The sequence below is a fragment of the Fragaria vesca genome, linkage group LG2 (assembly GCF_000184155.1).
Source record: "Fragaria vesca subsp. vesca linkage group LG2, FraVesHawaii_1.0, whole genome shotgun sequence".
In the NCBI taxonomy this organism is placed as follows: Eukaryota; Viridiplantae; Streptophyta; class Magnoliopsida; order Rosales; family Rosaceae; genus Fragaria; species Fragaria vesca.
In genome coordinates this window covers 2,032,582-2,058,566 of record NC_020492.1, presented here as the reverse complement: position 1 = coordinate 2,058,566, position 25,985 = coordinate 2,032,582, and the positions used below count along the sequence as shown (strand labels likewise).

Genomic DNA, 25,985 nt, shown 5'->3' with positions numbered 1-25,985 from the left:
GAAAATTAAGAACTTGAAATCGCAAGAAATACTGCAATTTATCATCAAGCAAATATTTGCTCTTGGTGTCTTTCAATTAATCATAAACTTGGAACATACCAACTGGTTCGAGACCGAGTTGAAAAGTTGATGCTTGGAAAAGATCTCTTAATCTTACCAGTGTCTAAGTAGAAGACACCAATCTCGCGAGATATTTGTGGTTTTGGAAGCACATCTCTCGTTGTTGCCTTTGTTGCAAAATAAATGCAATTCTTTTCGAATTCTTTCATATTTGAAGCTGAGAGAGACAAAGAACCGTGCTCAGCCAAGAAAAACGTCTGCTCTCCCAAACTTTGTAACCTAAGAAAATTGTTTGGGTCAGTCTTGGAATCGATCTTGTATACTTTAAAGGTGCTTGTCCTCGTATAGATAGACTCGTCCCAGTCCCAATCCTCTATTTCATTATGATACTCACCTTCTTCATCATCCTCTTCATTACCTTCAACATCATCAGCATCATTATCATTGTAGTTCTCATCACCTTCATCAAAATTGCCTTCTTCTTCCATGTCATTGCCTTCATCATCATCCTCGCCTTCAAGAATATCTGCTTCCTCGTCCTGATCGGGATCGTTATTTACCTTTATAAAATAGTCTTCGATTTTCTGGATCAATAACACTTCATTTTTGGTTGATTCTAGCAAGAATGGGCTACACAAACATTGCAAGTAGACCGCGTGGTCATGGTACTCCTTAGTCTCCCATATTGGTAGTTCGATTACACCAACATAGACCATCGTCAGTTCCAGTGCATGATCTCCAAATCTTAAGGTTCGAGCTATAATACCTTCCTTCTTAATCTTACCACCAATCATGGCATATAGCTTACCACTGGAAAATAATAATTGGGCCACGGTCTCATGTTTGTGCTCAAATGGACGAAAGACACTCCATGTTTTGCCTCCAGGTCTGCACAACGCCAGTTCACGGCAAGAGTCAAAACTTGCTGCTACCACGCATTGATCTGAATTAATATTTGAGGTAGATAACACAATTTGATGAAAGAATAGGGAGCCACCGTAAAGTTTCCAATTTTTCTCTTGTACATAATTTTGAAAGGATGGAACAGTTGCCAAGGATGGAAGTTGGTGTAGGGCTCCTGATATTGGATTGAGTAGAGATATCTGAGTGTTTAGTCCTTGTTCCTTAATCATTATCAGCCAACCTTTGGAAGATCCATAAAACCATCCTCCTTGAACTTGCCTGGGTAGCTTCAAATCCACAACTTTGCCATCGGAGATGCTGAAAAAGCTTAGGGTTTTGTCATTCCTGCAATCCGGGGATTGAGGAAGTACTAACCAGGGGAACTCATGTGAGGGAATACTACACATAATAACTGACCTCCAAGACTTGCAAACGATGCCCGAGCGTATTCGGTCACTTAACCTCAGATTCTGTACAATTTTCTCTAAGATTTCATTAGGTGGTTCCTGCCAGCATCCATAATCATAATCATTACTTTGGCTGATGGACTTCTGCTCTCTCTTGTAATCAAGTAGTTTCTTCAAGTTCAAGTAAAGAAATTTGGTAAATGATAGGCAGTGTCTTATGTTACTATATGTCAAAAAAAGAGCCCCCTCGGTCATCTCTCTCGATCTCTCAATACTTTCTATCGAGTAAATAATGATACATATATTGGTATTTGATTAATTCCATTGTAGTACTTTTATATAAGCATAGCCCCATGGGTGATCAGATTGTCCAAGATAGTCTCCGACTTGAATTGGAATTTCCTCCTCTTATTGGATTGTTCTTCCGTATTCCACATCTGTTATTCTTTTTTCTGGTTTTTGTCCTTTCCGGCGCTAAAAAGGATTGTGACAGGGAAAACAATAATTGTTCTTGATCTTTTTTGGGGTTGGTTTCCTAGCTTGATCAGGAAACTTAACATTCTCTACATGTAATGAAAAACAAAGCTTCGACTTTTCTAAACGTTTTACCGTCCGGGACTGCATATATGTTTTCCAAGTGTCAAGTGTGGCTCTTCCTAATTTTTGTCCTTGTATGGAGTAATTTTTTGGGATTCATGTACTGTATATAGCTTGTATAGCTAAAATGTGACACAACCAAAATCTTTTCTAGAGGGTGACTTGGTCCTACTTTGATCGTGAGTGCTCAAGATGTACAAAAAGAATATGTACAAAATCTTTGGATCATGGGAATTTACTAAACAACTGACACAACCCAAACCAATAAAACCAGGCTTCAGCTGCTGAAGCCCAAAGAAACAGAATACGAAGCCGAAGAGTTTCCGTTATCTTTCAGTTAGCTACTTCCCGCCTCCTCTCGCTCTCCCCTTTGTAATCTTTCAATTCACTCTCAAAACTCATTTCTCTCTTCAATCCGATTCTCTCTCAAACCTGACCCAACTCTCTTTGATTCTCTCTCTCTACCTCTTAACCCTCCTTTGTAATTGTTCCTGCCAAAACTCTCTTCTTCCTCACAAGACCTCTGTTCTTTCCGCAAAGCACAAACTAGTCCACCGTCCATCATGACCATCACGACGGAGCTGACAAAGAGCGGCAGGTGTGCAATCAAGAAGCCCAAACCAAATTCCATCAAGAGAAAGAATAACAGGAAGGCCAAGAGGGTCCAAGGACAACCTGAAAGAATCCAACCCAGAAGAAGAAGAAGAAGAAACAGGGGATTTTTCAGAACCCTTTTCCAGTTTTCAGCAATCCAGTGGGTGATCTTCTTGAGGCCAAACTCAATTCCACAAGCCTGTAAGTTTGCTTCTTGGACTTCTCTTTTCTTCTTGTTCTAGAGTTCATCAAGAAAGTCATGTTCTTGAGTCTTTGATTGAAAGTTACCCTTTTCTGGTTACCCAGGCCTGATTTACAACAAGGTGAAGAAGGTGGAGAATTTTGATGCAGGCAATCAGGCATTGTGGATTTTAGGTTCTAATGGCTATGTTATTTAATTCAAGTTCCGATTTTTCAAAGTGGCAACTCCTTCATTTCTGGGTTTGGAGCGATTTGAAGTTTTGGGGCGTTGATTTCTCTCAGATGTTGCGGAGTTTTACTGTGAGTTCTGTAGATATGGCTCAGTTAATGTCAATGTAGGACTGTAGGTAGGGGTATACTGTGAAGAACCGAAGATTGGATTTCTGAGTGGCGACCTGGAAAATGAGGCTCCTTTATTCATTGGGTTTCTGGAGATTTGTAGGTATTGGGGCTTTAACTTTCACTGGGTTGCTGCTTTAGATGAGTGTTGATAAGGCTCTGTCTCTGTAACTAGGGGTACGATTGATCAAGATTGTTGGTGATGTTGTCAATGGTCCTCTGTTCTTTGATAGGTTTCCTGTACTCCAAACTTTTAGAAAAAAATTAATGTGAAAAGTAATTCTTTCTGGTGTTGTGAATGAGTTCATTCCTTGGTGTTTGATTTGCTTTTTTGTTATTTCCTATCTGGGTGTCTCTAATTATGGTGTTATGATTCAATTCATCTCTTAGTTTTTGGCTTGGTTTTCTATTATTGCCTATCTGGGTGTCTTTCTGGAAACTGATACCAAACTACTTGATTTCTGCTGTTTTGATTGAACTTCATCCTTCAGTCTTGGCTTTATTTTATAGTTTTGGCTATTTCATGTCTTATTTTCTGGAAGTTCACATCAGTTTGCCATTTCAATTACAGCTGGGGGCATGTATTTATGAAAATCAAAACAGAGAGAGCACTAAAGGAAATCATGAAATTGCATTTATGCTTGTAGTTACATTTCTCTCAAGCACTCTTTGAGTCTTAAATGTTGAGGACTGGAGAAAAATGCACGTAAGATATTCAAAGATCCAGCATTCCAGTGAGTGACCAAGGAATTTACAGGGAAGTGAAAGCTTTCTAACACAATTATATCTACAAACCAGATAAATCATAAAGCTGGCAGTAAGGGAATTAGCAGCCAAAGGCGGCATTGTTGGTCGAGTTCTATTCCTTTCCTCTTCATCCTTTGGGAGTTGGAGCTGCGGAGTAAATTCTCATCGATTTTCTCTTTCTGTTCCCTTCCTGACTCGCGCCCTTCGTTCTTTCAAAATATCAGCGAATGTTTTCTTTGAATCATCAACATTTGGATTTGCCATCCCAAAGCATTTCTTCCCTCATCTTCAGGATGTACTCTAATATCCAAGTTGCAGCTTCTACACAGTAGGATTCACTCTATCAAATTCCCAGTCTTGTAATAGTGTAATACAGATCAGCAAGGTGAATAAAGCTGATGCCACCGAAAGATGATTTTCGCCCGTTGTAGATTTATAGATGAAAGCTTTCTGGTAAGAAAAAACAGCCTCATCAAAGAGCCAAAGACACGAGTAAATGTCCCTAATGCCCACATCAATAGCGGCAACCTCATTGTCTTGCACATTGGAAACCGTTAGCATGAAAGCAAGGACAAGGTGCTCGAGTGCAGATTCATAATCTCCCTTCGCCTCATAGACGAGAGGCATGAGACAAGGGTCAGCAGCTTCTTCAATAGACGCATGTCCTTTATGTCCCCTGTGAATTTCCAGAGTCTTCATAGTTCATACTATAGTTTTCTGCTTCAATAAGTGGCATAACCTGGACATGCACCTCTGCTAGGTACCTGCCATTTCAAATATCATTTCACAGCTATTCATCATAATGGAGGATAAGCAGCAAACATACTACAGGAAAACTTTACATACATTTTTTCGAGAAAAAACATTTCATACTTCACATCTGCACAACATGGAATAACAAAAGACGACTGCTAGGAACTTAATCGCTAGATTCGCTAGATTGATGCTACATTGAATTGACATGCTATGACATAAGTATGAATAATGATAGACTGTTCTCAGGGGACTGTCAATCTCTTGCGACTTCAAACTACTTATAGATCACAAAATGCAGTAAGTTTTAGAATTTACATGACTTCTAATTCCAGGTAAATTCCAAAGTTGCATCAGCAAGTTCTTGGTATAATAAGACTTATAAGAGTATTAGTTTGCTGGTCATAACATCACAAACAATTAACAACGATTCACAGATACGGAAAACACATGCAGCCTATTAATCTAGGGTAGTATGGTTTGTATCCACCCAAACAAGTATCTATGTACGTACATGCATTACTGTATAGGCAAATCTTTCACAGCAGAACTAACAGTATATCTGACTTCTTTATTATTAGAGAACGGTACCTTTGAGCTACTTCAACTTCAAGTCCCTCATATCTCTGTGTGATAGGAAGTTTACATAAACACCATTAGTATAGAATCATTCAACAGCACTAAATTTAATAGAAACTGATGAGACGTTTAAATTAAGGGTTCCATGGAATAACCAGTGGAGAGCCATATTCACGTACCAACATAAGTTTTCGAATACAGATTATTGTCGGTCCTGGTCATCTGTAACAACTACCCCCGAAACAGTGCAAGTTAACAGTGAACCATCCAAGACAATACAATTCTCTGAACAGTAAAGAACTAAAACTCAAATAAACCCCAATCAGACACAAAAACGAAGAGAAAGCAAGTGATCAGGAAAATAAGGAAGTAGAAAGCAAGAGTTACGGATCATAGATCTTCGGCAAAGAATAAAGTGAGTACAACAAACTGAACTACATCCAAGGAAAAAAGCTGGTTCATGAGTTTACAGAAAACTATATACCACTGAGTCACTGAGAGCATAAAAAATCTATTCTTTACTTGGCAACATACAGAAGTGGCAGCTCAGGAAATCCAAGGTTATATGTCTACCTTATAATCCACAGTGTTCGAAAAGAACGATACAACTAGATATGCGATAACCAACATTTAGGAAAACAACCGTTTCAGTACCACCAGTTATCCAAACTATTCTTTACTTGGCAACATACAGAAGTGGCAGCTCAGGATTTTCAAACTATATTCACGTTATCAACAATTGCCAACCACAAAGCCTGTAAACTAAAGTTCCCTAAAGTTTTATGGAAGAAGAAAATAAAGGTACAAATGAAAATCTGGAGTCTTAAAAGATACGCATACTTAAATTCATAAAAGATTTTCATATATCAGGATTCAATGGACACAACACAACAGTAAACTAGTGTTCCTTGTTCCAAATACAAATAGAAAACCAAAGTAATCCAACAGTAAACTAGTGTTCCTTGTTCCAAATACAAATAGAAAACCAAAGTAATCCAACAGTAGACAGACAAAGATTCAATGGAGAGACAATCAATTACGTGGAAGGATTTGAAGAATGAACTGGGGCTTGAGAGAATTACCCCATTTGGTAGCAAGAGATTTGTTCCCTGGAAAAGGGACGTAGCCGACTAGCCGCCCAGGATCTCAGGACTTGTGAACTGCGGGGCACTATCTCGACACTGGCGGTAACTGCTATTGCTAAGTTTAGGCCGTGGCGGCTCTTGTAAGACTAGTTATCTTTAATCACAAATATATACAGTGATATTAAAAAATTTATTTTATAATTTTAGGCAATTGAATTTTGTCATATTTAAAGAGAATTCAGCTTTCTAGTTGATGCAATCAGGGACGGATCCAGCTTCAACTTTCTAGTTGATGCAATCAGCGGCGATCGGTCGTGTAACTCCCCAGGACTCAAGTCCCACCCAAAATTTTTGGAAAAGAAAAGTTAGTACACATTGTTGGCTATAAATTGAAATATTATATCAATTGTAGTTGAGCTCAATTTCCACTCACAAGAATGCGGTAAATGATACATATATTAATTATATCTAAACATGTTCATGTCTGGGTTGTATTTCAAGTGTCCAATATATGATCATTTTGTGAGTTAAGAGTGCAAGAAGTGGTTTTAACAAGGATTACTAAGTTGAGGACTAGTTTAAGACTTTTTCGTTTCAACTATTTTCTGATTGTATATTCACATCTCGACCGTTTAGTTTGTAGATATATATATATATATAAGTAGATCATTTTTACAAATTTTCATCCAAATTAAAAATCATTAAGACATTCAAAAATGTGATTTATCAATTATAAGCTTGAACGGCTCTTGTTTGACAAATTTGGATCGTCAATTGATTCGATTTAGTTTGATTTCTTAAAGATTACCAATTTGGCTAAAAATTTGTATAAGTGATCTACTTATATAGACCTATAAATTTAACGGTTGAGATGAAAAAAATGTGATTGAAAAGTGGGTGTAATAAGCGATCAATGAGAAAGTCTTCAACTAGTCCTTAAATTAGTGGTCTTCATTAGAACCCCTCCTTAAGAGTGCATATTATTTTTTTTTATTGGGAAAAATAAAACTAAATAGAGGTGTCTCGAACGCATCCTATAAGAGTGCATATTATGAAAATATATGCTTATATGGACGCAATAGCAAATCTTGGTCATAGTGCATCCTATATTCACATATATTCACATATAAAACTAACGGTCGAGATGTGAAACGCATCCTATATTCACATCTCGACCGTTTAGTTTGTAGATATATATATATATATATATATATAAGTAGATCATTTCTACAAATTTTCATCCAAATTAAAAATCGTTAAGACATTCAAAAATGTGATTTATCAATTATAAGCTTGAACGGCTTTTGTTTGACAAATTTGGATCGTCAATTGATTCGATTTAGTTTGATTTCTTAAAGATTACCAATTTGGCTAAAAATTTGTATAAGTGATCTACTTATATAGACCTATAAATTTAACGGTTGAGATGATAAAATGTGATTGAAAAGTTTGTGTAATAAGCGATCAATGAGAAAGTCTTCAACTAGTCCTTAAATTAGTGGTCTTCATTAGAACCCTTCCTTAAGAGTGCATATTATTATTTTTTTATGGGGAAAAATAAAACTAAATAGAGGTGTCTCGAACGCATCCTATAAGAGTGCATATTATGAAAATATATGCTTATATGGACGCAATAGCAAATCTTGGTCATAGTGCAAACAAAGTTATGATCACAGCCTTCCTCCTTTGGTTATGACTTATGACGCCCTAACTTTGATTTCCATATGTCCAGGTTATATAAACCTATAAACTTAACGGTTGAGATGAAAAAATATGATTGAAAAATGGGTATAATAAACGATCAATGAAAAAGTCTTCAATTAGTTCTTAAATTAATGGTTCTCATTAGATCCCCTCCTTAAGAGTGAATATTATGAAAATATATGTTTATGAACGCAATAGCAAATCTTGGTCATACTTCTTGACCAAAAAAAAATCTTGGTCATACTGGAAACAAAGTTACGATCACAGCTTTCCTCATTCGGTTATGACTTATGACGCTCTAACTTTGATTTCCATATGTCGAGGTATTTTTTTATTTATTTATTAATCAAAAGAAAAGTATAATACACATCTTTATTTTAGAATTGTGCTTCGACTCTACTGGCCACAATGCCACATCACCCTCTTCTCAATCCTTAAACCCCAAACTCCCAAATTCCCAAACTCTGTTCAAACTCTTCCATCCACGCCACAGCACACAAGAGAGGAGCCATGTCCCTCCTCCGCAGAACCTTCTGCCCTCTTCCTCTTCTCTTCCACACCCTCTATTCTCTTAAACCCTCTTTCCTCCCTAAACCCCTAAACCCCAAAAAACCCGCCTCCTTTCCCTCCGCCTCATTTTCCGCCTCCCCAACTCCAACTCCTCCTCAAACCCTCACTCCCATCCCCAACCCCCCATCTCCTCCCCTCCTGTGGGTCCCCCGCACCGTCCTCTGCGGAGAACTCTCCGCCGATGACGTCGGCAAGCGCGTCACCCTCTGCGGCTGGGTCGCCCTCCACCGCGTCCACGGCGGCCTCACTTTCCTCAACCTCAGGGACCACTCCGGCTCCGTCCAGGTCACCACTCTCCCCGACTCTTTCCCCGAGGCGCATTCCGCCGTCAACGACCTCAGGCTCGAGTACGTCGTCGCCGTTGAAGGCCGAGTCCGGTCTAGGCCCGCCGACTCCGTCAATCAGAAAATGAAAACCGGCGAAATTGAGGTAAACCCTAAACCCTTTTGAATTTCGGTGATGATGATGAGTGATTGATATATGAATGATCAATGTGGACAGATTGCGGCGGAGAATGTTCAAGTGTTGAATGCAGTGAGGGCAAAGCTGCCGTTTTTAGTTACTACTGCGGAGGATGCAAAGGATTTGATGAAGGAGGAGATACGGTTGAGGTGAATTTCGCACTTGCTTGTGTTTGTTTTCGATGGAAATGAGTTGAATTTTGTTTCTTTGGCTTACCAAGAGTGTTTGAATTTTGTTTCTTTGGTTACCAATTTGAGCTGTATTTAGTGATGCTACTCAGATACTTGTTGATAGGTACCGGTGTCTTGACTTGCGCCGGCCGCAAATGCAATCCAACATAATGCTGCGGCATAAGGTGGTGAAACTGATGAGAAGGTATCTGGAGGATGTACATGATTTTGTGGAGGTACAGTGTGTTAGTTATTGTAAAAAGGATTGGCATTATGTTATGGATTTTCGTACTTTGTGTTATTCGAGAAAGAAAGATTAAAGGGGAAGGTTTTGTTTTGATTCTGATTTTTACACATGGTTATAAGGTAGATTGAGACTCCAATACTCTCTAGATCGACACCCGAAGGAGCCCGAGATTATTTAGTTCCATCGAGAGTTCAGGTACTTTACAACTTTTCTGCTGGCATTCACATCATTATTTTGATGTCTTCTCTGCGAACCCCCAACATGGGACAATCGTTCCTTTCGGTTTACCTTACTAGATACTTCCATCTTAGTTTGGGGAGCTTATTAGATACTTCCATCTTAGTTTGGGGAGCTTATTTTCTCTAATATGTAATTTGAAGCCAGGAACATTTTATGCTTTGCCTCAAAGTCCGCAACTGTTCAAGCAAATGTTGATGGTTTCTGGTTTTGATAAGTATTATCAGATAGCAAGGTAAATTTTTCGCTGTCTTTTTGTCTAAATTGATTTACTATTATTAGCCGCTCATTTCGAAAGTGATTTTTATGCCACTTCTACCAATATTAGAATTAACTGCAATATTTGGTTTCGTTATTTGCAGATGTTTTCGGGATGAAGATTTAAGAGCTGATAGGCAGCCCGAGTTTACACAGCTTGATATGGAGCTTGCTTTTACTCCCTTAGAGGACATGCTGAAGCTTAACGAAGATTTGATTAGAAAGGTCAGCCTTATTGCCTAGTTTTATCTAAGGTAGAGCGGTAAACGGATTAGAGAGATCATATAAAATTGAAATATGATCAGCTACAAATGAGTTTAAGCATTTGGAAGCCTTTAAGCATTTCCTTTTTAGGGCCTTACAATGAGTTTGTTTATCAGCTACACAATTTATATGAAAGCGTTAATGAACTTTTGAATCATCTCTTAGGGGGCAGAAGAAACTACTTATATAACTACTGGTCAAAACTTAGAAATTGAATGTCTAATTTGCAATAAAACCATTTCTCCCCTTTTACCCATTTAGAATAACTTGGTTGAACTTTTATCCAGAATTTGGGTGAGCCTTTTCATTACTTCAATTGTACTTGACTTAATAACCTTCTGGCATTTGAGCTATATAATATTCCTCAACCAGATTCATTTGAAGTTCATTTATGTGCTGGAGTTTTTTCATCAAATAGGCTATAATACTTGGTGGTGCAGGAAGTCTGCGGCTTTTAATTCATCAACTTTTGAACTCATAAGTTTATCTTACTTCTTTATATTTTCGCTTTGCATATATTGATAAATTAACATATCTTTGACATCCATTCGCTCTTACTGCTATAATTAGAAATCTAATCCATAACTGTTGCAGGTTTTTTTAGAGATCAAAGGTGTAGATCTCCCAAACCCTTTTCCTAGGCTTACATATGCTGAAGCAATTAGTCGTTATGGTTCGGACAGGCCAGATATTAGATTTGATCTTGAGTTGAAAGATGTAAGAATCTTTTCCTTGATAAGTATTGTTGAAACTCAATGGGTTATATGTGGTGTATAACGGATCATAGAAAACCAGCCACTTATCTAATAACCTCTAAAAATATAAATTATATATAATTGCATCTTTCTTAATTTTTGGCACTTCAAAAGATTCGTTTCCTTTTCGCATATCTTCTGTAGAGATCACCGGCAGTTTAAAGTATTTCTAGCATATGTCTTGTACAAAAGTTCAATACCAAAGTTTTAATTGTTTGCCTGTTGCAGTCAAACTTGAAGTGTTCAGTTTATCTTTTCTTATGTAAAAGCTAAGATCATTTAAGACTTTAAGTTTAATAATAGTTCCTTCGTAAAGCCACTCTCATCTTCAGCGTGTTCAGAACCAGTTCAGTCCTCTAGTACATTAATCAGACAGTCAAGGAATGATTTCGCTATCGCTTTCAGAACAAGTATTAAAAAGATGTCTGTTTGATGGCAATTGCAGGTATCTGATATTTTCTCAGATTCCACATTCAGGGTTTTTGCTGATACTTTGGGAAGTGGAGGAATCATAAAAGTTTTATGTGTACCTTCTGGTGCTAAAAGATATTCAAACACAGCTCTAAAGAAGGGAGATATTTATAATCAAGCAATCAAGTCTGGAGCGAAGGGCTTGCCTTTCCTGAAGGTCTTAGATGATGGTAATAAATCATTTATATCTTTGTTTGTGATGAGATTTTTCTTGTTCAGTATCTCACTACTCACAGGTGATATTTTCTATACTTTCTCTTAGGTGGAATTGAGGGAATTCCTGCATTAACATCTAGTTTGGATCAAACAAAGATAGAGCAATTTCTGAGTCGTTGCTCTGCCAAGCCAGGGGATCTGATCTTGTTTGCAGTTGGTCATCAGACATCAGTTAATAAAACCCTAGATCGATTACGGGTCTTTGTTGCACACGAGCTTGATTTGATTGATGATGTGAGTGTACCATTCATGTTTATGAGGTGAACATTATCATAGTGTTTCTGATTTGCTGACGCCTTTTTTTTGGATTTTATGGCCGATATCTAGTCCAGGCATTCAATTCTGTGGGTGACTGATTTCCCAATGTTTGAATGGAATGACTTAGAGCAAAGGTTTGAGGTTTGTACCACATCTCTTGCTGCTTAGATTTTCCAAGTGTCATATGTTTTTGTTGTTTTATACGTTTGTACTAAAGACTGCTCATAACTGAGTTATCATCACTCATCACGGGAACTTTGATATGGGTGTGATATTACTCCTTGCAAGTTGCAACCAAGTTGATGTTTATTGACTGCAACATTTTGACCCAGTTCGTATATCAGAGTTCAGTGCTTGAGATTAAAAGTCGCCTCATTTTAGTCAGTATACCCAGGAATTGAGGTCTTACTTTTCTCACCTATTATTAGGCTTTCGGCTTACCTTTTAATATGCTTGGATCATCCCTGGTTAATGCCTTGTGCAGTTATGTTGTAGAGGGACTTCAGTTCTGGGTATAAACGAAAGTGTTTCGAAAAAAATGATATTGTGGTTTTTGCATGCCAGGCTTAATGGCCTAGAGTACTTCTTGGGTTTTGAGTTGTATGTGGCCTATGGATTTTCAGTGGAATTTAGATCAAAGAAAATTTCTGAGCGACAATATATAGAAGACCACTTATTGGAATTGATATTACATAATTGTTTCAGTTTCCGTAATTGGTTTTGAAAAGACACTTTGTGACTTAAAGTTGAAGTTCATTATTGCTTTTTCATCTCTTTTCGCATATTGCTCAAATTCCTTATTGTCAGGCCTTGCACCACCCCTTCACTGCCCCAAATCCTGAAGACATAAATGATCTTTCTTCTGCTCGTGCTATAGCATATGACATGGTTTACAATGGAGTTGAGGTATAATATCTTTCGTAGTCTCTTCAGCAGTTTCAAGTTTAATGCATTTGGATGTATACGCTCCTAGGTAAGAAATTGATGTGCTATGCTGTTTCTCTGGTGCCACCAGATTGGTGGCGGAAGTCTGAGAATTTATAAACGTGAGGTGCAGCAAAAGGTTTTGGAAATCGTTGGCATCTCCCCTGAAGAGGTGTGTACATCATCTATTTTTCATTGGTTGGGCATGGGGGCATGATTCTTACTGTTTAGCAGTCTTGTCAAGCTAAATTTAGTCTATACTCGAGTGATGGGAGGCTAAAGTGAAGTATTGGAGTATATGTCTAATGTGGTGGCATTGTACATCATCTGCAGGCTGAAGCGAAGTTTGGCTATCTTCTTGAGGCACTAGACATGGGTGCCCCTCCACATGGTATGGAGTTTGGGTCTTAAATTTTATTCCTTACTCTTATCTTATGGACATCTTCCGTTATTAATTCTGTGTTGCATATAATATGCTGAGTGATTATTGCTATCTGATGCAGGGGGAATTGCCTATGGTTTGGATAGATTGGTCATGTTGCTGGCTGGTGCTAGTTCCATTAGGGATGTCATAGCTTTCCCAAAAACTACAACTGCACAATGTGCTCTTACCAGATCGCCGTCTGAGGTGGATCCCCAGCAGCTACAGGATTTGTCATTGCAGACTCGTTAGAAGACTGAACTCTTCAATTATCAGATGAAACTCACTTTTGATGGTCGGTACTAGTATTGTCCAGTCTTTCCTTTTTGATGCGTCATAGCTACGGAAACCGTACCAAGTTAGCATCTGTAGTACTTTTTGTACCTAATGATCGAGATCCTCACAAGCTCACTTGTAACCATACCATATTTTAACGAAGCAAAACTCAATATTTTTTTGTGTGATGAAGAATAATAGAGTTGTCTGATAAAATCCTTTGTTGCTTCTATCTTGCATCAATTTCTTGTGTCCGACTCCCACCGCAACGGATTATACATTTGACTTCTAAATTGTATGCTGAACAATATTACAAATTCATAACCTTCTAAATTGAACATTGCGAATAATATATGTGGTCTCATTAACCTGAAATCTAGTAAGTAAAAGTAAGACGAGGAAAAACAAATCATTTTCTCACTACAACTTAATTTGTTGGAACTATTCCCAATTACATATGATCAGACAGAACAGGAGCAATTTAGTATGAAATCTACAAATATCCAAAATGGTGCAGTCTCCTATGTATATATGTGACGAACTTGTGGTTTCTACAACTATCTCACAATAATTACCAACTTCTAATTTGAAAGACCTTTGAACTTTATGAACCATATATGCATGGAAGAATTAATTGATCTAGAAAATAGAAAAAGTTCCTAAACATATAATTTTCTTAACATGAAACCTATCACTCTTTTGAGCCAACTTCAAATATGGTTTTTAGGCCACATTATTCTTACAGATAACAAAATTGGATTAAAATAACTTGTTCGTGTTTCTACGTTTATGTTAATTCGATAACACTTCGATTCAAATTCAATTGGTGAACGTTAAATGACCAAAAAAGAACAAACGTTTTCTTATCATGAGACCACTTGTGGTGTGGGCTAATGCTCCCTATTAAGAAAAACATCTAAATATTGCCTCTGTATATTTCATGCATATGAAGCAAAATTTATTCTGTGTTCTCTGGTATTATTACATATCCAGCTTATTTGGAAATTCACCAAAGCCATAAGGGGATATATAGGATGTCATTTCCTACCAATTTTGCTAAATGCAATGCATCCACATGTGATGAATAAGCAATCAGTATAACCGTACTGGTATTGACTGTCAAAAAATCCATGAAGAGCATTCCATGTTTACTAAAAGTAAAATGATTCTAAATTTCTCTCAAACTAGTATATTAGTAAGTACTTTCATAGAAGTAAAATGTATTGACAGCAAAGGAATAGTTATTTCATAGAACAATGGTAGATGACTACCATTTCAGCACAGCACAGATGAACCGCATAACTTGACAGACGAGGTCTACGTACTCGTTACGAAGATAAGAATTGGCATTTGCATTTGTTGCGTAATTCAATAGTGAATCTAGAATTGTGATTACTTACCAACCTTGTGGTTTTCTATGTAGAAGCCCTAATATATATCCCCTCTCTCATTCTCATTTCTCACACTTCTCATTCTCTGGTTTCAGCCATGGTGAGGAAAAGCAAGGGTCGTCAGAAGGTTGAGATGGTCAAGATGGCCAATGACAGCAACCTTCAGGTGACTTTCTCGAAGCGCCGCTCTGGCCTTTTCAAGAAGGCCAGTGAGCTTTGCACTCTGTGCGGAGCTGAGATAGCCATCATAGTGTTCTCGCCAGGGAGGAAGGTCTTTTCCTTTGGCCACCCCTGCGTGGAGTCTGTGATAGAGCGTTTCCTCACCCGAAACCCTCCTCACCATCAGAGCTCTGGTACCATGCAGCTCATTGAGGCTCACCGCAACGCTAACGTTCGGGAGCTCAATACCGAGCTGACTCAGGTTACCAACGACCTGGAGGTCGAGAGGAAAAGAGGAGAGGAGATTAACCGGGTGCGCAAGGCGAGCCAGGGGCATTGCTGGTGGGAGTCTCCTATTGAGGAGATGGAGCCGTCACAGTGTCAGCAGCTGCGTGGATCTCTAGATGAGCTGAAGAAGGCAGTGACTAAGCAGATTGATAGGCTTCTGATTCAGTCCACCTCAAACCCTAATCCTTTTTTTGCAGCGGGCAGCTCTGGTAATCCAGCTCTGATCCCCAACATGGGGTTTAATGGAGTGCCTGTTATGCCTCCTCATCCCCATCCTCATGCATGGAATCCAGCATTTGGTCGCTTCTTCTGAAGATCTTCATCATCGAGTTATTGAATAAATAATTATGAGACACATATTTCAATTTTATGTTATGCTTTTCTGTTGATTAAACTGTTGTTGTGATCCTCCTGTGGATTTGTATTGGTGTGACCAATATCTAGTTTATTTTATTTATGAAGTTTGAAAACTGTTGTTGTGTGCCGTTTGGCAAAGAAAATAAATGATCATTCATATTCAATCTGTCTGTCCTAAGGTACATTTACATGTCCTGGTTTCATTTTTGATTTGTTTGATATAGTTTTTTTTTCTTTTTAAGATTTGTTTCATATAGTTAGTTTCATAGGGTTTTGTGTATGTGCCGATTGGAATCGGAAGATCAATGTAACAGATGATTCCAAAGACTTTGTAGCTCTACTCAATAGATTGCTCACTCATGCAATTAGTTGTGATCAATTGCCCTCAACATACTTAGATGTAAGAGTGAATGATCATGAGGTAATTGAAAGGGATTTATTTTGGAGAGAATTTTCAGTATAATTGTTTTGACAGTAGCTATACCTAAGAATAGTGAGAAAGAATTTGATGTCTCAGATAATGGATGGTGAGGTTACTATTACAACCCTTAGGGGAAGACGATATTGGTTGTAATCTACTTAAGTGTTTTTCCAAGCTTGGTGCATGTTGGCAGATGTGAGTCTTCGAGACGATTCTATATTTCAGTTGTACCATGCACATTAATGTGTATGTAGCGTATGTAAGCAAGTGCTCGCGATTTAGGGGCCGCAGAATGGAGACGAGGCTACTTTAGCATACATGTACTATGATTGTTTTTTCTTTTCTAATTATTTTAAAAAGAATTAGGCGATATCAGCTACTCTGTAACGGTCTATTGGATAACTGAGTAGTACTATATGATTGTTATAATCGAATGGTTTGTAATGAGTTGCAGTGTTTGGGTAAATAATTCTTTATTTTCAAGTACTGTATGCAGTCTCTAGCCGATTAAGTGTTGTTGATCTAATGCATTCGACTTCTATTTCAAAATAATATACCAAGAATAAATTTTCATCCATAACTTAGTTCTATGCATGTTTATGATACTTTTGCTCCGTGCATGCATGTTTAAGATACTTTTGTTGTACCACGCAGTGTACGTAGGCGGGTGATCGAGATGTAGTTGAATATTTTTCCTCAGAGGACAAGGCTATTTTAGTATGTACATATATGCGAGCGAAACGTTTTGTAATGATCAAGCTTTGGTGCTTGTATAAAAACCGGTTTTTCCACGAATTATTTCTTTATTCTCAAGCGTTTATGGTCTCTGGCCGATTAAATGTTGTTGATCTTATGCGTTCAACTTCGATTTCAAAAAAATTATACCTAATATAAGTTTTCGTCCATATCCGTGCATGTTTAAGATACTTTTTCTCTGTGCATGTTTAAGATACTTTTGTTGTATCATGCATTAATGTACGTAGGCGGGTGATAGAGATGTAGTTGAATATTATTCTGTAGAGGACGAGGCTATTTTAGCAGGTGCTATAATGATCAAGCTGCGGTGCTTGGATAATTTATTTATTTTTTCCATCAATTATTTCTTTATTCTCAAGCGTTTGTAATAGTCTCTAGCCGATTAAATGTTGTTGATCGCGTTCAACTTATATTTCAAAAATATACCTAAAAAGATTTTCGCCCACAAACTTTAGTTTCATGCATATTTAAGATGACACAAGTTATGGTACTGGGATGTATATTCTATTTTTATTTTACTTTTATTTGAACAAAAATTACAATGTTATAAATCAAATTACAACATTCAGAACAAATTTACCAAATTTATTTACACTATTACATGAAGTTAAACAAAATTACAACTATGAGAACAATTTGTTCAAAAATAAAGTTGTAAAATGGTTGTACATTTTGTAATTACAATTATTAGAACAAAATTACAAATAATATGACTCAACATTACCACTTTGACTACAAATATGTTGTCACATTTGTAAATGTAGGTATCACATACGGGTAGGTGATACGGGTAGGTACCATAGAATTTCTCATTTAAAGATACTTTTGTTGTAATTTTTTCTCCTATTGGTAGCTAGCATATAATCTTATACTGCAGTAATATATAATTATATATATATATTATCTGATATGGGAAAGCCGAAACGCTAGCCAGCAATAGGAGACAAACTTACAAAATGTGAACCTATGAATTCAAGCAAAGGAATTGGCTTTCTAGAGGTACGCGCTCAGTCTAGGGCAAACGAGGATTTATCTATTACTGTACGTCATTAGAAATCGGAAGGAAACGTACTGGCTCTATGAAGCTAGAAATATTATTAGCTGATATATCTTGTTCGTGTAATGAGTATGGTACTATTTCTTATGATCAAGCAAGGTTTTAATTTGACGAAGTACTTATTGCCCCTAGATTCTAATAGACCGGTCGGTTACTGACGGAATTTTCCCGCTAAGAAAACAAACTGCAACCGTGACGTTTCTCCACCAAGAACCCTCTCCAAGACTCATCCAATGCCTCTGCGCTGTCAATGCTCGATGAGGTAATGAGGAACCACAGTTAGAGATCGAGATTAGAAAGGGTTCTGTAAAAGAACATTGAACAACATGTATCCCACACTTCGATCGTTGAGTTCGTTCTTAATCTCTTATAAGCATGCAGGTAGGAATGTCGATCTTCCCTTGCATGGTGGGATCTCTATCGACCTGTACGTTCTTCCTTCTTTCTCCTTAGCTAGCTGGAGAGTTCTTACTCTTGCTTCCTCTGAGATTTTTTTATTTTTCCAGTGATCTGGCTATTGTTGGATGAATAATACTATACAGCAGGGAAACCCAAATAATTAAAAACCGAAACTCAAGACACCAACGCATTATATATAGTTCATTCTGATAAAATAAAATAAAAGATCGATCACAATATATACTTCATTATTAGCCTCATCAATCAGTTTTCTAACAACTGATATATTCTATCCTCTCATCTGCTTAATACCACCATATCATCGATCTTTTATTGCAGAATCCTAGCTGTTTCAGTTTCTCATTGCTGAAGTGAATACAGGGATCTGTTATTTACTAAGCACACCCATGGGAGTGGTTCATGCATTATGTGATCACGTTGACATACCCAAAGTCTTATATATAGCTAGTTATCTGTATTACTATATAAATCATCTAATTAGTTCACAGCTTTGTGATTATAATTAGTAAGCTAGCCCTTATAATTATATATACGTTCAAGTGAATAAAATCATAACTTCCAAAAGATCGATCTTGTTTTAATCATACACAGTAACGAGCATTACGATTACATTGGACATAAATATTCCCAACATAAGTGCTATCATAAAGAGTAATAATTTGAGCAAATGATAAACTCTATATATACATGTTTCATCTCTTCCAAATTATCACAAATTTGACAAGAAATTAAGAACCTTATCTGTCATCCCTAGCTAGCACTCACTGTATTCGATCATAACCTCCAAGTTTCTACTATGACGATGAAGAAGAGCAACAGATCTAGCCAAGGTCGCCAAAAGATCCCTATTGCTAAAATAGCCAAGAGAACCAATTTGCAAGTCACATTCTCCAAGCGGCGTTCGGGGCTTTTCAAGAAGGCCAGCGAGCTCTGCACACTCTGTGGTGTTGAGGTTGCAATCATAGTGTTCTCTCCGGCAAACAAGCCCTACTCCTTCTGCCACCCGGACGTTGACTCCCTCATTGACCGGTTTCTTGCTCGAAACCCTAACTTTAATATGTCTCTATCAGACTCCTGTCAACAGCTTGGTGAGGCTCACAAGAATGCTACTGCTCATGAGCTCAACATGCAGCTAACAAGGATTTCTAACCAAGTCGAGACTGAGAGAAAGCTTGGCGAATCGCTTGATAAAATGAGCAAAACCAGCGAGTGTTGGTGGGAAAACCCAGTTGATGAACTTGGACTGGATGAGCTACGAATACTTCAGGCTGCATTGGAGGAGCTCAAGAAGAATTTGAATGAACAAACCAATAGGATTTGGATGGAGTCTAGTAATACTACTAATATTGCTAATAATTCTTCGTCATTCTTTATGACGAATAATGGTCATCATTTATCTAAGAACAGCAGTCCCAGAAGTGATCAGGTTGGATCTGATTACATTGATATTCCTAGAGCATATGATTTTGGTTTTGCTGGGAATATTGGTCTTTTCTGAACTCGATCAGGATGCAGCAGTTACAAGATTAGAGGGCACCTCGCTACTACTTGATCATAATATTCATTGATTTCTTGTTCTCTCTGCTTTCATATGTGCGCTATGGTTAATAACTGATGAATAATTGTCATTGTATCTTCTATAAGATCATGGATCCTGGCTAGCCTTAATGTTCTTTGATTACTATGGTAATTATAATCCGCAGAATTACCAAGCCCATATAGTGTAAAATAAAAGGAGCTTCATTACGGAGACGGTGGAAATGATTTTGCTAATTAAGGAGATACTCAGGTTCATCTCTTGGATCAATCTCCTCGGTCATCTACATAATTTAGCCATTACCATAGTCGATCTTCCTCGCTAATCTTACTTCACTATCAAATGATCGAATATGTATCCATTATTTTCAAGAAAAATGATCATACTTTTGTCGAGGAATCAAGGAGAATCCAAATGAAATGAATGATTGTTCTTTGGCTTAGTTTTGGTGACATTTCCTAAGTAACCAATTTCATTCTTCGATATTCAACTGGTTGGACGTACGTTTAATTAGCTGGTTAACTTTATTCTACCTTGAAAGATCACATTAATTGTTATCATAAACTTCATGGTCCCTTGCTCATCATGCATAGTTAAAGAGAATAAGATATCTGACTTCCAAAATCTTGGACAATACATTTGGCTAGGTCTAGTGCTAGCTGGCACTAACACTGTGTATCCGTCAGTTATCATCAACTCCAAATCAATAGGGTTATCACAAATTATATATTCGATCGGTTTCCTAATTTCATGAAGATCATTGGATCATTAATAATAGCTTAATCGTGTACGTATGGAGACCAAATGCCTTATATATGTACAAGACGGAAAATTTGCTTCCTACAATACAACACGTACAACTCTTATAAATTATACCATCAAGAGTAGTAGGAAACTGATGCTTACAAGTTTCTTTTTAATAATGCATTAATCCCGTATCAAATCATTTACTTGTTACATAAGTAAAACTCCTATATGCTTTGCTAGGAATTCTACTTGATCTAGCTCTTCCTTTCCCCACCACATATCGACTTGAAAATCGACACGCATGAAGCAATAAGGAGGCAGACTTGCTAGTCGTTGTCCGGTCCGACCAAGCGAACGTAGATGGTGTCATGAAGTGAATCACGACATCATAATGTTCTTGATTTTGAAACTATTTTTTTTTGTTTATATTGTTTTTTTGGTGTTGTCATTTCATATTCGATTTGATAACATCATATATGTAAAGTCCGAGATCTATTCCTAATTTTCATTTCAATATGTACAAGAAATTTAGCATGTCTTGTTAAATTCTATGTTTTAAGCAAGCATTATGCTTCAGCTTGATATTTTTTTGTTAACTTGGGCACAAAACATCTATATAATTTCAAAATGTATAGTAGTGAAAAAAATAAACTTTCCAAAACTAGATCACATAGACACCAAGGCATCTTGAAAGGGAATAGTATTCATCTTGACCTATATTTCTATTTATTTTTTATCAGGTAAACAACTTTAATATTACAATTTCGTGAGTCAAACTCACAACCTCTCACTTACTAAGAGAAGACTATATCGTTAGATCAAATTGTATTATATATACGATCGATCTTAACCTTTATATTCTCTTCATCCTTTTTCTTTGCCCATTAAATGTCAAATAATAAAAAATAAAAAAAACTCACGTATTTATAATTCCAGATACTCTCAAATTAGCTTTCAACAAAAAAAAAAAAAAAAAACCCAAAAAGAAACAACAATTACGCACGTGTAACTTAGCATCCAATGTAATACCACACTGGAAAGAAAGCTCTTAATGACACCAGATCCAAATACTGACAAACATGAGGTGTCATTTCATCGTATACGCACCAAACCCGAAAACCAGCCCGGTCCAACAGCCCACAGTATTATAATAATACTTTTAATATTCTTTATTTCCCATTCGTACAACTCCAGCCCGTGGGACCCACGTGGATCGTTGTAGGTCACAGTAGCGTCCAACCCTGGTCCTCCCTGGCGCTAACTCATATAAAACCCAAATTTTATTATTATTTTTATTTTCAAAAAAGAAAAAGAAAAATTAGAAAGGAGAAGACGTCAAAAAGTCGGGTACAGCTGGAGCCCCGACAGGGTTTGAATGGATCGCCCTGTAGAACTAGAGCATTTTCATTATTTTCGGTTTGATTACGTAGCGGGTGACCCGGAGTCCGAACCCGGAAAGCGACAAAAGAGGGTCCGATTGGGACTCGGATGCTCTACGCTGGCCATGATCGTACGTGCGCATTGTGATCCAGCTAAACCCGATGCGCCTTACACCCCACGCATGCGAATAGCTCATTTTACTATAAGCTCCACTACTCTACGTCCCTTTCTATGTTTGAGCCTGTGAGCTCGATGTGTGAGAGTGCCACGATGTGTATACCAAGTAGCCATCTTCATGTTAAGTCGAGGTGATCGATTGATCCAACACCTGATAGAGACGATTAACTGTACATAATTCTCGGCTCTCCTTTTTCATACAGAAAATGATTGATCCTTTTAACCTGCATCAATATACATATATTATAAAAAGATACTTGGTTATTAAGTAAATGAAAAACGATACTTTATTTTTTAAACCGTATACGTCAAAATAAACCGAAGAACGTTACGTGAGTTAAAATGTTTCACATTCAATGGCTGATTAATCGAGCATCTCGTTTGGCCATTGTTGGATTTTTAGAGCAGCTAAAGTGTCACAATATTGTCATCACATATATTGTTTGGTTGTACTCTACATTACCGAAACAAAATAGTCACCCGAAGAAATGAATGGACGTCGTCATTGTCTGTAATAAATGTTTTTAACTAGATGCATTACCATTATCATAATATACAAAAATTAATATGCATCCTAGCTGAAATTAATTTATGGATGTAACGGTATTTAATATGATAGAACGAAGAAAAAAAACTATTTAGGAAACATGCCATCACATTGAATTTTCTTTTTCTAAAATTGACTCACTCAGCCTAATCCCGCCAAATATCAAAACTTTGTTATAGATAAAGTCCTAAAACAACTAATACCTCAAAGCCAGCAATGATAAAAGCAAAAAAGAATTACACACAAACATTATCGAGAATACGTAAAATGGAATAATAACATAAAAAGATTACTCATAATATAGTGTTTCAAATTCCTCAAAGTTTCAACAAATTTATTGCATTCAAACTAATTTCCTGGCAATCGGTTGTTGTAGAATTACGCCATTGAATTCTACATCTCCATATAAAAGGGAAAAAAAGAAAAGAAAAGAAAACAAGGAAAGTGAGCGCATGGTTTTACATACTGTGGTCGGCTGCACCTTATCCCCGCCCTTAATATCCACAACACTAGTAGCTGTCATTTACAGCCTGTTTCCTCTTCACCCTAAAATCCCCAGTCTTCTTCTTCTTCACTTTCTCCCTCTCTTATATTATTCCATCTCTCTCTCTCTCTCTAAATCCCCCAAATTCGAAACACTTCAGAAGAGAGAGAGAGACCCCGACCCGACCCGCCTCAATGGATCCGTGCCCGTTCGTGCGGATCCTCATCGGAGACTTGACCCTCAAGTTTCCCAGCGTCTCCAAACCCTCCTTCTCCACCGTCCACCCTTCCTCCTCTCCATGCTTCTGCAAAATCAAGCTCACCAACTTCCCCTTCCAATTCTCCGCCGTCCCTCTCGTCCTCCCCTCCTCCGCCGGAGCCCAACCCGACCCGAACTCCCGCGCCCACTCCCTCAACGCCTGCTTCAACCTCAGCAAGCCCCAAATCGAAGCCCTAGCCTCCAAGAAGCCCTCCCTCTCGATCTCGATCTACACCGGCCGCCGCGGCGCCACCTGCGGCTTGAACTCCGCCAAGCTCCTCGGCCGAGTCACGGTCCCGTTGGCGGAGCTGGCCGCCGCGGAGACGAGGCCCGTGGTGTACCAGAACGGCTGGATTGGGATCGGCGGGAAGAAGAACGGGTCGGGTCAGTCGCAATTCTTTTTAAGCGTCCGGGCCGAACCCGACCCGAGATTCGTATTCAAGTTCGACGGAGAACCCGAGTGTAGCCCGCAGGTTTTTCAGGTTCAGGGGAATGTGAAGCAGCCGGTGTTTACTTGCAAATTCGGGTTCAGAAACGCCAGCGATATGCAGTCACGGTTAGTTAGTTAGACCTTTCTTGGAATCCGAGCCCAATTTTTTTTCAAAATTACGATTTAGTCCAGGTCTTGATTGTGGTTTTGATTTTGGTTTCTTGGTTTTTAGGTCAATGTCCGAGCAGGGCACGCCGAGGAATTGGTTGGTGCCGTTCATGGGAAGCAACCAAAAGGAGCAGAGCGCCAAAGAGAGGAAAGGCTGGTCGTTGACCATCCACGATCTCTCCGGTTCTCCGGTGGCGGCGGCGTCGATGGTGACGCCGTTCGTGGCATCACCCGGGTCGCAGCGCGTGAGCCGGTCGAACCCCGGCGCGTGGCTGATTCTACGGCCGGAGGACGGGACGTGGAAGCCGTGGGGCCGCCTCGAGGCGTGGCTGGAGCGCGGCGGCTCCGACACCGTGGGGTACAAGTTCGAGCTGCTCAGCACGATTCTTGCCAACTCCACCGTCAGCGCGTCCAACGGCGGCAAGTTCACGATTGACTTGACGTCGAGTTTGACGCCGGTGAATAGTCCCCACAGTAGCTTCGACTTCGGGTCAGGTTCCGGGTCGTCGAGGCCCGGGTCCGGGTCCGGGTCGGACTTCGGGTTCGGGTTGATCCCTCAGCTGCTGCAGAGAGGGTTTGTGATGTCGTCGACGGTGGAGGGGATCGGGAAGTGTAGCAAGCCGGAGGTGGAGGTGGGAGTGCAGCACGTGACATGCACGGAGGACGCGGCCGCTTACGTGGCGTTGGCGGCGGCGATGGATCTGAGCATGGATGCTTGCCGCCCGTTTTCTCAGAAGCTCCGGAAGGAGCTGAGGCAGTAGTTGTCGTTTTGCGTGGGAGGGGTTGTCGCTTTGGATGGTGGGTGGGTAGTTAGGCATTGGATTCTTTTATTTTGCCGGCAAAAATTTTAGGGTTTGGGCTGCCAAGTATTTTGGGCTTGGATGAGTGAGAGGGAGTGTGTACAGTGAGGAATGACTAGGACTACCAGGAATTTTTAATACAGATTTTCATTTTTCTGTGATTTGGTGAATTATTCGGCTATTTTGTACATACATGGTTAAAAATTTTGGTCCAAAATATTATATATGGCTTTAGGGTAATTTTAGGCTGTAGAGAATCTTGTGTTGGTGAAAAACAAGATGGCACGAAATTAGGACTGTCTAAATGGTACTGGGTTGGTTTGCCAGAATTAACAAAGAGAATCTATTAATGAGTGCTTGTGTTGTGACAGCAAATGCATAGGTTTAACATTCTTTGATTTGGCCTCATGTAGTTACCCTTGCCGTCTCCTCTTATCACCTAAGTAAAGGGAGCGACTTCTTACAATTTTGATTTGGATCTTTGATTTGGCCTCATGTAGTCAAAGGTACACGGTTCACTGATATGGTGAAAGCTAGCTATAAGGTTGATCGTTCAATTGTGAGAATAGTAGGGAAACGTCTGTATTTGATGAGGTGTCAATTTGTGATTGCTACAAACAGTATTCATATGAAGAGTAAATTACATCCCGTGATAAGAATCACAAGGCATAAGTAGCGGAGAGTCAATAAAGACAATTCAAACCCGAAAATAAAATATAAGAAACAAAAACGCACATACGCTGCTGGTAACCTTTACTTGAGTACCTACTTATAACTGAAACGGAAGAAGTAGAAAATGTCTTTACTCATTCTCAATCCTAAATGAGGTGGCCTCGTTAAAACCTTGTTTAGATAAAATCTGAAGGACAAAACTCCAAACCGAGGAAAGAGTACCACCGACTAAATTGTCTAGAAAGCATTATAGCTTAAGGCCTAATTTGTCATTACGGCCCAAAAGAGATAAATGTCACTCAACGTGCTTCCACGCTTCAACTGTTTGGGAAAAACTCTTTCATTACTACAAACTCACATTAAATAACTTTTATATGACCTGCCTGATTTGCCCTTAACAAAAAACTATAATATTATAGGTAGCTCTCTCTCTCTCTC

The 25,985-nt window shown here is 38.5% G+C and overlaps 4 protein-coding genes and 1 non-coding gene across 5 annotated transcripts; 4 read left to right on the top strand and 1 right to left on the bottom strand.

Annotated features, from left to right (window-relative positions):
- Nucleotides 1-3,741: 3,741 nt before the first annotated feature.
- LOC101309013 lies at nucleotides 3,742-6,403 on the bottom strand. The gene is made up of 4 exons (XR_183883.1): nucleotides 6,263-6,403; nucleotides 5,360-5,402; nucleotides 5,193-5,227; nucleotides 3,742-4,612 (listed from the first exon to the last, which is right to left on the bottom strand). It is a non-coding gene; the product is annotated as an uncharacterized LOC101309013 (transcript).
- A 2,076-nt stretch (nucleotides 6,404-8,479) lies between these two features.
- LOC101309612 (aspartate--tRNA ligase-like) lies at nucleotides 8,480-13,714 on the top strand. The gene is made up of 14 exons (XM_004292010.1): nucleotides 8,480-8,968; nucleotides 9,041-9,150; nucleotides 9,296-9,407; nucleotides 9,542-9,613; nucleotides 9,799-9,890; nucleotides 10,018-10,138; nucleotides 10,772-10,894; nucleotides 11,378-11,573; nucleotides 11,666-11,853; nucleotides 11,947-12,018; nucleotides 12,685-12,783; nucleotides 12,893-12,973; nucleotides 13,135-13,192; nucleotides 13,305-13,714. Exons 1-14 carry the CDS (start codon nucleotides 8,480-8,482, stop codon nucleotides 13,472-13,474), a joined length of 1,983 nt encoding a protein of 660 aa, XP_004292058.1. The 3' UTR covers nucleotides 13,475-13,714.
- A 1,272-nt stretch (nucleotides 13,715-14,986) lies between these two features.
- Nucleotides 14,987-15,649, top strand: LOC101309323 (agamous-like MADS-box protein AGL62-like). Its single transcript, XM_004292009.1, has one exon. The coding sequence runs from the start codon at nucleotides 14,987-14,989 to the stop codon at nucleotides 15,647-15,649; it is 663 nt and encodes a 220-aa protein (XP_004292057.1).
- Nucleotides 15,650-19,143: 3,494 nt separating this feature from the next.
- On the top strand, nucleotides 19,144-19,845 carry LOC101309031 (agamous-like MADS-box protein AGL61-like). Its single transcript, XM_004292008.1, has one exon. The coding sequence runs from the start codon at nucleotides 19,144-19,146 to the stop codon at nucleotides 19,843-19,845; it is 702 nt and encodes a 233-aa protein (XP_004292056.1).
- A 3,526-nt stretch (nucleotides 19,846-23,371) lies between these two features.
- Nucleotides 23,372-24,836, top strand: LOC101308741. The gene is made up of 2 exons (XM_004292007.1): nucleotides 23,372-24,033; nucleotides 24,140-24,836. Exons 1-2 carry the CDS (start codon nucleotides 23,414-23,416, stop codon nucleotides 24,834-24,836), a joined length of 1,317 nt encoding a protein of 438 aa, XP_004292055.1. The 5' UTR covers nucleotides 23,372-23,413.
- The last annotated feature ends 1,149 nt before the right edge of the window (nucleotides 24,837-25,985 follow it).

Coding starts and splice junctions, on each gene's coding strand:
- LOC101309612 (XM_004292010.1), top strand. CDS start 8,480: ATGTCCCTCCTCCGCAGAACCTTCTGCCCTCTTCCTCTTCTCTTCCAC. Junction 8,969..9,040: donor TGAAAACCGGCGAAATTGAG/GTAAACCCTAAA, acceptor CAATGTGGACAG/ATTGCGGCGGAGAATGTTCA. Junction 9,151..9,295: donor AAGGAGGAGATACGGTTGAG/GTGAATTTCGCA, acceptor ACTTGTTGATAG/GTACCGGTGTCTTGACTTGC.
- LOC101309323 (XM_004292009.1), top strand. CDS start 14,987: ATGGTGAGGAAAAGCAAGGGTCGTCAGAAGGTTGAGATGGTCAAGATG.
- LOC101309031 (XM_004292008.1), top strand. CDS start 19,144: ATGACGATGAAGAAGAGCAACAGATCTAGCCAAGGTCGCCAAAAGATC.
- LOC101308741 (XM_004292007.1), top strand. CDS start 23,414: ATGGATCCGTGCCCGTTCGTGCGGATCCTCATCGGAGACTTGACCCTC. Junction 24,034..24,139: donor GCCAGCGATATGCAGTCACG/GTTAGTTAGTTA, acceptor CTTGGTTTTTAG/GTCAATGTCCGAGCAGGGCA.